Here is a 10,324-nt window from a genome sequence, read left to right on the forward strand (position 1 = left end):
TCATACATGTGTAATTTATTGTACAAATGTAAGCAAAAAAAAGAAGAAAAGAAGCCTCTGTTTGAAATAAATGCCATAGTTTGAACTTCGTTGTATTGTCTTTGGTCTGGTGGAAATTTCACATGCCATGATAGCTGCTCAACACACATCTCTAGATGTGCTTGTAATGGCTGTAATCTGTGGATAATGTGGTTGCCTTATCTATCTTAGTTGAACGCACTGGCTCTGGAGAGTTTCCTAAAGCTAGATCACCGAAATGTGCCCAGCTGGTCAACTCTGACATTGAGAAGGAATGATTTGATGACTGTACTTGATAGTAGTGTACTTGTACTACAGTAATAACAAAATAATTAATTTCAGTAACTCAAAATAAATGGCAAAACCACTTGACTTCTGTAAAGTAAGCCCTTGAACTCTAGGGTGTAGCGATTCCTGTTGCAAAACGTTTTGCAACAGAAACCATTAACACCGAACGGAAAACGTTTTGCAACAGAAACCATTAACACCGAACGGAAAACGTTTTGCAATTAAAAACGAGAGTTTCTATTGGACAAATTAAGGTAGGTTCATCCCCGTTTTCTTTTTCTTTCATTTGGTTGTTACACGGTAAACCGTTTTTACCGGAACGACGGTTCTGCTCACTGTTTCAACTATCAGCAGTATGTAATAAAACGACTAAATATTCAATCAGCTGCTCACTGTTTCAACTATCAGCAGTATGTAATAAAACGACTAAATATTCAATCAGCTGCTCACTGTTTCAACTATCAGCTGTATGTAATAAAACGACTAAATATTCAATCAGCTGCTCACTGTTTCAACTATCAGCTGTATGTAATAAAACGACTAAATATTCAATCAGCTGCTCACTGTTTCAACTATCAGCTGTATGTAATAAAACGACTAAATATTAATACAGCTGGAGTCACTGTTTCAACTATCAGCCATATGTAATAAAACGACTAAATATTCATACAGCTGGAGTCACTGCGCATGTGTGAGTCCTGTGACGCTAAGACGTGATCATGCGCAGTCCGTCTCATTGACAGGAAGCGTCAGTAGTTAGCATGCTGGCTAGTTAGTGGTGTGTCTACTGTGCTCTCCGGACATGATGGGGGCTAAAACCAGCACCGTGGTCGCTGGGGTGGCTGGAGCTCTGTTCATTGGATACTGCGTTTATTTCGACAGAAAACGACGAAGTGATCCGAACTTCAAGAGAAGGCTGCAAGAACGTAAGTCATGTTAGCAAACTGTCAAGACACGTGTTTTTTTTACCTTGCAACAAATGGCTAGCTAGTTTACAAATGTTTGGCTAACTATCCAGCGTGATTATAACTGCATTAAAAGCATACGCTTAGCATTGTATTTGGTTTATGTTATTGCTAACAAGTTACGAGTTGGTTAACTAGTCAATATTTAACTAGCGAAGTGCCACCATATCCGCTTAGCCATTTAGCTAGCTAGCGTTGGATAACATTGATTCATCAGCAATCAGGTCAATCCAATGTTAATGATGTTTTGTCAACAGTTATAGTAAGCAAGTCAGTGGTGGTGTATAGATATGTTTAGTTAGTGTAGATAGTTAGCAAAGTCAACCACGTCTCCTACATGGACTAGTAACGTTAGGGTTAACTGTATAATTATATGTTTATGGTTTAACCTGCCCCCTATTCCAAACAGGTTAAGCCGACTCCTTTAAAAAAAAGTTATTTCATGTAACTGACTTTTCTCTCTGCAAGTCACCCTTTCTTTAGCATACCAGTCATCAAATATGACATTGTTTCAACAGGCAGAAGTAAACAGAAGTCTTCCCAAGAGAAGACTGGACTAACAAGGGTAAGAAACTTTACAAACAATGGACAGACCAGGGTGTAAATGTACTTTTATTTAACTAGGTTAGTCCAATTAAGAACAAATTCGTATTTTACAATAACGGCCTACCCAGGCCAAACCCTCCCTTAACCCGGATGAGACTGGGCCAAATGTGTGCCGCCTCATGGGACTCCGAATCACAGCCAGTTGGGATACATTACGGGATTGAACCAGGGTCTGTTGTGATGCCTCTAGCACTGAGATGGAGTGCCTTAGACCGCTGCGCCACTCAGGAGCCTCTAGCACAGATGTAGTGCCTTAGATAACTGCGCCACTCAGGAGCCTCTAGTACTGAGATGCAGTGCCTTAGACAACTGTGCCACTCAGGATCCTCAGGAGCTTTTAGAAGGCTCTTTGTCTTCTCTGTACTGACTGTCTGCTAACCTGTCTGCCATTTAGCTACCTGACCTGAAGGATGCAGAAGCTGTACAGAAGTTCTTCCTGGAGGAGATCCAACTGGGAGAGGAGCTGCTAGCACAAGGTGAGCTGTCACCCTCTGTCTCCATGGCCATCACCTGGTCATACACACCCGAACACTACTAAGAGACTATAACTTACTATCTGGTCCTGAATAACAGGATGGTCACTTGAACTCAGATTGACCCCTTCTGGAATAGCTGTGGAGTTAGTGTCTGGTCCAATGTTCAACTGTACATTCTCATAAACCTCCTGGTTGCTAATGTTAGCTTCTGGAACAAGGAAGGGTGCTCTATCAAACTAGAGATCTGTAGCCCAGGGACTTGTGTCGGGGCCTCTGGGTATTTCAGCTCTACGACATCAATTAGGCGTCCTTCCTAACTTATTTTTTCTTGACGGATGAGAATGTATTAGACCACGTGACCTAATTATGTCTACCAGCCCTTGTTTTATGACGTTACAACCGGAAGTACCTTAAATGTCTCTTACCCAAGTGAGGGAGAGTGATGATCGGAGAGGCAACGTCTTTGGTGGAAATCTGGAAGTTGAGCTTAAAAACAACCAACCTAAAGCTATTAACCTCTATGGGCTAGGTGGGACGCAAGCATCCCACCCGTGGTGCACTCCATCAACAGCAGGTGCATTTCAAGAGCGGCAAATTTGAATCCAAATAAATGTCAAAATTCAAATTTTTCAAACATACAACTATTTTACACCCTTTGAAAGATAAACATCTCCTTAATCTAACCACGTTTTACGATTTCAAAAAGGTTTTACGGCGAAAGCATAAATTTAGAGTATGTTAGGACAGTACATTTACAAGAGTTGTGTGTAATGTTTTGTCAATTCAAAGACAGGGTCACCAAAACCATAAAACCAGCTAAAATGATGCACTAACCTTTTACAATCTCCATCAGATGACACTCCTAGGACATTGTTAGACAATGCATGCATTTTTAGTTCTATCAAGTTCATATTTATATCCAAAAACAGCGTTTTACTATGGCATTGATGTTGAGGAAATCGTTTCCCTCCAATAACCGGCAGTCAAGTCAGCGTCACAAATTAAATAATTAAAATTAGAAAACATTGGTAAAATATTATATTGTCATTTAAAGAATTATAGATTTACATCTTTTGAACGCAATCAACTTGCCAGATTTAAAAATAACCTTACTGGGAAATCACACTTTGCAATAATCTGAGCACTGTGCCCAGAAAAATACGCGTTGCGATACAGACTAGACGTCATGTTGGGGAGATCTAAAATCGAAAATACTATGTAAATAATCCATTACCTTTGATTCTCTTCATCAGATGTCACTTCCAGGTATCACAGGTCCATAACGAATGTAGTTTTGTTCAAAAAAGCTCATCATTTATGTCCAAAAATCTCAGTCTTGTTAGCACATGATCTAAGCCCGCCGGACTTCACTTCATGAACGAGGGGAAAACATATATTTACGTTCGTTCAAACATGTCAAACGTTGTATAGCATAAATCATTAGGGCCTTTTTTAACCAGAACATGAATAATATTCAAGGTGGACGAATGCATTCTCTTTTATAATGTATTGGAACGAGGGTACCCAACATGAACTCGCGCGCCAGGTGTCTAATGGGCCATCATCGTTCCATGGCTCTTGTTCGGTCAGATCTCCCTCCAGAAGACTCAAAACACTTTGTAAAGGCTGGTGACATCTAGTGGAAGCAATAGGAAGTGCCAAAATATTCCTCAGCCCCTGTGTTTTTCAATGGCATAGGTTTAAAGGTAATACAACACATCAGGTATCCACTTCCTGTCAGAAAATGTCTCAGGGTTTTGCCTGCCAAATGAGTTCTGTTATACTCACAGACACCATTCAAACAGTTTTAGAAACTTTAGAGTGTTTTCTATCCATATATAATAAGTATATGCATATTCTAGTTACTGGGTAGGATTAGTAACCAGATTAAATCGGGTACATTTTTTTATCCAGCCATGCAAATACTGCCCCCTAGCCCTAACAGGTTAATGTACCTAGTAAGCTAACGTATCTAGCTAGCACTCCTGTCAGCTAGCTAGCTACACTATTAATGTACCTAGTAAGCTAACGTATCTAGCTAGCACTCCTGTCAGCTAGCTAGCTATAGTATTAATGTACCTAGTAAGCTAACGTATCTAGCTAACACTTCTGTCAGGTATCTAGCAAACGTATTAATGTACCTAGTAAGCTTACGTATCTAGCTAACGTATTAATGTACCTAGTAAGCTAACGTATCTAGCTAGCACTCCTGTCAGCTAGCTAGCTACAGTTACCCATAATTGCCTAGCTAGTTTTATAGTGTGGTCATTTATTCCAATACATTTCAGAATTGCAAAAAAAATGTCTAGCAATGTTTAATAGGGTCCTCACTATGAGACTAAGCCAATTTGCCAACGCGGAAATCTATATACATGCATACACACTGTACCGGTCTAAAGTTTTAGAACACCTACTCATTCAAGGGTTTTTCTTTATTTTTACTATTTTCTACAGGCATCAAAACTATGAAGTAACACATACGGAATCATGTAGTTACCAAAAGTGTTAAACACATTTTATACACATTTTATAGTCTCTTCTTATTGGTGTCCTTTAGAAGTGATTTCTTTGCCCCAATTGAACCATGGAGGCCTAATTCACAGTCTCCTGAACAGTTGATGTTGAGATGTCTGTTACTTGAACTCTGAAGCATTTATTTGGGCTGCAATTTCTGAGGCTGGTATCTCTAATGAACTTATCCACTGCAGCAGAGGTAACTCTGGGTCTTCCATTCCTGTGGCGGTCCTCATGAGAGCCAGTTTCATCATAGTGCTTGATGGTTTTTGCGACTGCACTTGAAGAAACATTCAAAGTTCATGACATTTTCTGTATTGACTGACCTTCATGTCTTAAAGTAATGATGGACTGTTGTTTCTCTTTGCTTATTTGAGCAGTTCTTGCCATAATATGGACTTGGTATTGTACCAAATAGGGATATCTTCTGTATACCACCCCTACCTTGTCACAACACAACTGATTCCTTCTTAATGCGTTTGAGCCAAGAAATTCCACAAATTAATGTTTATCAAGGCACACCTGTTAATTGAAATGCATTCCAGGTGACTCCCTCATGAAGCTGGTTGAGTGCCAAGAGTGTGCAAAGCTGTCACCAAGACAAAGGGTGGCTTTTCTGAAAAATCTCAAATATAAATTATTTTTTGATTTGTTTAACACTTAAAAACAAAACAAAATTGGTTACTACATGATTCCATATGTGTTATTTCATAGTTTTGATGTCTTCACTATTATTCTACAATGTAGAGAATAGTACAAATGAAAATAACCCTTGAATGAGTCCAAACTTTTGACTGGTAGTGTATCTTAAAAAAAAAAGTACTTGTTAGCTTCATACTACTTATTTTTTTTTACATGCTGAAAATGCAGCCTTGTTGAATTAAATTTGACACTTCTCATCCACCAGAGTTTAACATGCAACTACAGTTTGTGTTGAATTGTGGGTCATATCAACCCTGCAAGTGACCGTGGTTGTTCAGTTGCTCCCTCGAGCTAAATTGAGGGCCGAGGAGGCAAAGTTTGTGAATTGGACCTCCACTTAAGATGGCAATCAAACTGCATCCGGTTTCTATCGGCGAAAGTGGCTAGTGCTAGAGCTGAGGTGGTATAAATAACTTGTTTGGACTGCAGCTTGAGAAGGAAGTAGACCACCTGACCTAATCATGTCGACCACCCCAACAGGAGACTCTGAGACGGGAGTAGACCATCTAACCAATGCCATAGCGGTGTGTGGTCAGCCCCAGCAGCTGCTCCAGGTGCTACAGCAGACTCTGCCTCCTCCTGTGTTCCAGATGCTGCTCACCAAACTGCCCACCATCAGCCAGGTGAGTGGCTGATGTCTTCCTCTCACACGGAAGACGCTACGTCTCTATTACGATATTCACACTTAGAATGAAGCAGTGTATTTGGCATGCTTTTGCATTATTAATTTTTTTGTATGCTGATCTGGACAAGGGAACTTTGGCCAAGGGTTGGGTTGGAGTGTCACCAAAATGGCTTAAAGATTTACCTATTCTTTCAGCTCTAGGACATTAATCTTGTCAGTTGTTTTCTTGAAAGACAGTTTCATTGTCATGTCACTTATTAGACTGACAGGATTTAGGTCTGACAGTGGCTGAGGAGTTCAGTGAAGTTTCTCTCTATTTTTCAGAGAATCGTGAGTGCTCAGAGTTTGGCAGAAGATGACGTTGAGTGAATGAGGTGTGTGTGTGAAACAGTGTGCAACTGCATGTGTGGCTGTTCACTGGCTGTGTGGCCTAGTCAAGATGGCTGCCATTGGATGTCTTTCTCACCAACCAGGACTTCAGCTGACTGTACCCCCTCCCCTCAAGCCTCACTGCTATAGATCTGTCCTTGTCCCCTCTTTCAGTCAACTGTAAAACATTCCCAATGCAGTAGCCCTCATCTCAGATTGTAATATCTTGACGAACTAAATGAATGTGTTTATATTATTTAGCCTAAACAAAGTGAGTTATTTTTTTAACTAATACTCTAGATTCTGTAGAGGTTAAGCATAATTTCAGAATGTGGTGCCGCAGGGGAAATTTTCCCTATTGTACATGAGACACTAGAAAGAGGTTGGCTCTGTTTGTCCCTGTCATGTTCACTGTGAGGTGGAGTGGATGCTCTCTATACTAGGTTGATTGTTTTCCTAAGATGTCAGTAGAATATGTAATTTTTTGGTTGTATTTCTTAAATCAAGTCATGAAATAAAAATGTGATGTGTGTTTAAAGTCTGTTTCTGTTGTCATCCACTAGATGGTAGTAGCAATGCATGAAGAAATGAGGGCCAGAATGGTCATGTTTACAGATTGAATTGGGTACGACACCATCTTGCCAGTAATCAGTATTTCCCCAGAGCCACTGGATCAAGGCAGCACGAGCAGATTTGGAGCCTCAGCCTGAACAGCACAGTGTGGGGGTAGTAGACTGACAGCCAGGGAATCTCAAAAGGCCTGAAAGTTGAGGCTGCACACAGGGCCATCTCATGTTCATACTAGTGAATAGAGCAGCTTTCTACAATGGGGATGGAGTAATGTAGGAGGGAGTTGCTCTGCTGTGGTTAGACATGTTGGAAGACTAAGGTAGCATTCCAAATGGAACCCTATTCCCTACATGGTGCACTACGTTAGACCAGAGACCTATGGCTCCTTATATAGTGCACTACTTTAGACCAGAGCCTTATGGCACCATATTCCCTACATAGTGCACTACTTTAGACAAGAGCCATATGGCTCCCTATATAGTGCACTACTTTAGACCAGAGCCCTATGACACTCTATTCCCTACATAGTGTAACACTTTAGGGCCCCATAGGGCTGTAGACAAAATGATTTTAATCAGTCTGTTTCTTTATTACACACACACACAGTAGGTCTCTGGGTTTGCCAGGAGACTAGAACTGGGAAATGGTTATTATACAGTAGGATGGTCGGAGGAATTTAATGCAGGCCCAGAAATGTCCTATGAAAGGTAGTGCCTTCAGAGTGTATTTATACTAGTCTGTTTCTACATTTTGTAATTAGAGGCTGAATTCAAAATGGATTAAATGTAGATTTTTGTGGCACCGATCTACACACAACACCCCATAATGTCACACTGGAATTGTTTTTCGAAATGTACAAATTAATAAAAAATGAAAAGCTGAAAATGTGTTGAATCAAGTATTCAATCCTTTTTTTGTTATGATAAACCTAAAACTCAGGAATTAATGTGTTTAACAAGTCACATAAGTTGTGTGCAATAATCGTGTTTAACATACAATTATCTGTAAGGTTTCTCAGTTGAGCAGTGAATTTCAAGCTACAAAGTCCAGGGAGGTTTTCCAATGCCTTGCAAAGAAGGGCACCTATTGATAGATGGGGGGGGGAAAAAAGTAAACATTGAATTTCCCTTTGAGCATGGTGAAGTTATTAATTACATTTTGGATGGTGTATCAAATAAATAAGAATTTGTAATTAACTGACTTGCGCAGTTAAATTAAGAAATATATATATTTTTAAATCAATACACCCGGTCACTACAAAGATGAAGGCGTCCTTCCTAACTTAGTTGCCGGAGAGGAAGGAAACCGCTCAGGGATTTCACCTTGAGGCCAATGGTGACTTTAAAACCGTTAGATTTTAATGGCTGTGGTAGAAGAGAACTGAGGATGGATCACCAACATTGTAGTTACTCCACAATACTAACCTAAATGACAGTGAAAAGAAGAAAGCTTGTACAGAATACAAATATTCCAAAACATGCATCCTGTTTGCAAAAAGGCATTAAAGTAAAACTGCAGAAAATGTGGCAAAGACATTAACTTTATGTCCTGAATACAAAGTGTTATGTTTGGGGCAAATTCAACACATCACTGAGTACCACTTCGTATCTTCTGCATCATGTTATGGGTATGCTTGTCATTGGCAAGAACTAGGGAGTTTTTGAGGATGAAAAATACTGAATAGCGCTAAGCACAGGCAAAATCCTAAAGGAAACCCTGTTGGTCTGCTTTCCAGTAGACACTGGGAGACCAATTTGCTGCTATAACAGCCTCCACTCTTCTAGGAAGGCTTTCCACTAGATGTTGGAACATTGCTGCGGGGACTTTCTTCCATTCATCCACGAGCATTAGTGAGGTCGGCCACTGATAGTGGACAATTAAGCCTGGCTCGCAGTCCACGTTCCAATTCACTCCCAAAGGTGTTTGATGGGGTTGAGGTCAGGGCTCTGTGCAGGCCAGTCAAGTTCTTCCACACCGATCTCGACAAACCATTTCTGTATGGACCTCTGTGCACAGGGGCATTGTCATGCTGAAACAGGAAGGGCCTTCCCCAAACTGTTGCACCAAAGTTGGAAGCAAAGAATTGTCTTGAATGTCATTGTGTGCTGTAGTGTTAATATTTCCCTTCACTGGAACTAAGGGGCCTAGCCCCAAACCATTATAACTCATCCACCAAATTTTACAGTTAGCACTATGTATTCGGGCATGTAGAGTTCTCCTGGCATCCGCCAAATCCAGATTCGTCTGTCCGACTGCCAGATGCTGAAGCATGATGTTTCCACCTCTCCAGCCAACGCTTGGCATTACACATGGTGATCTTAGGCTTGTGTGCGGCTGCTCGGCCATGGAAACCCATTTCATGAAGCTCCCGACAAACAGTTATTGTGCTTATGTTGCTTCCAGAGGCAGTTTGGAACTCAGTAGTGAGTGTGAGGGTTGCAACAGAGGACAGCTTCGTGCTTCAGCACTCGGTGGTCCCGTTCTGTGAGCTTGTGTGGCCTACCACTTCCTAGCTGAGCTGTTGCTGCTCCTAGACGTTTCCACTTCACAATAACAGCACTTACAGTTGACCGGGGAAGCTCTAGCAGGGCAGAAATTTTTCCAACTGCCTTGTTGGAAAGGTGGCATCCTATGGCAGTGCCATGTTGAAAGTGTGTGTCAAGCTTGTAGCATCATACCCAAGAAGACTAGAGGCTGTAATTGCAGCCAAAGGTGCTTCAACAAAGTACTGAGTAAAGGGTCTGAATACTTATTTAAATGTCATATTTCAGTTTTTTATATTTAACACATTTGTAAAAATGTCTAAAAACAGTTTTTGCTTTGTCATTATGGGGTATTGTGTGTAGACTAAGTGGAAAAAAAACTATTTAATCCATTTTAGAATAAGCCTGTAACGTAACAAAATGTGGAAAAAACCAAGGGGTCTGAATACTTTCCGAATGCACTGTAAGTAACCTAGTTGTGTTGTTTGGCTACTTGAAGAGAACTAGGTCCTATCACTTGCAGCCCACCTCTTCCAATGCATTGTGGAAAAATGTGCATCCAATTCTACTAGATGAAGTGCTGAAATAAGTATAACATCCTGGCATTTAAACCATACCAAATTCACATCCTGTAACACATTCCGTCTTCAAGAGAGCGAGAGTTGCACCCCTTCTCAAAAAACCTACACTCGATCCCTCCGATGTCAA

At 40.7% G+C, this 10,324-nt stretch overlaps 1 protein-coding gene across 1 annotated transcript; it reads left to right on the forward strand.

The window, feature by feature from the left end:
- The first annotated feature begins 1,015 nt into the window (after window positions 1–1,015).
- On the forward strand, window positions 1,016–7,101 carry tomm20a (translocase of outer mitochondrial membrane 20). The gene is made up of 5 exons (XM_014157925.2): window positions 1,016–1,232; window positions 1,790–1,836; window positions 2,272–2,353; window positions 6,050–6,192; window positions 6,519–7,101. Exons 1-5 carry the CDS (start codon window positions 1,109–1,111, stop codon window positions 6,561–6,563), a joined length of 441 nt encoding a protein of 146 aa, XP_014013400.1. The 5' UTR covers window positions 1,016–1,108; the 3' UTR covers window positions 6,564–7,101.
- The last annotated feature ends 3,223 nt before the right edge of the window (window positions 7,102–10,324 follow it).

The sequence above is a fragment of the Salmo salar genome, chromosome ssa19 (genome assembly GCF_905237065.1).
Source record: "Salmo salar chromosome ssa19, Ssal_v3.1, whole genome shotgun sequence".
NCBI classification, from domain to species: domain Eukaryota; kingdom Metazoa; phylum Chordata; class Actinopteri; order Salmoniformes; family Salmonidae; genus Salmo; species Salmo salar.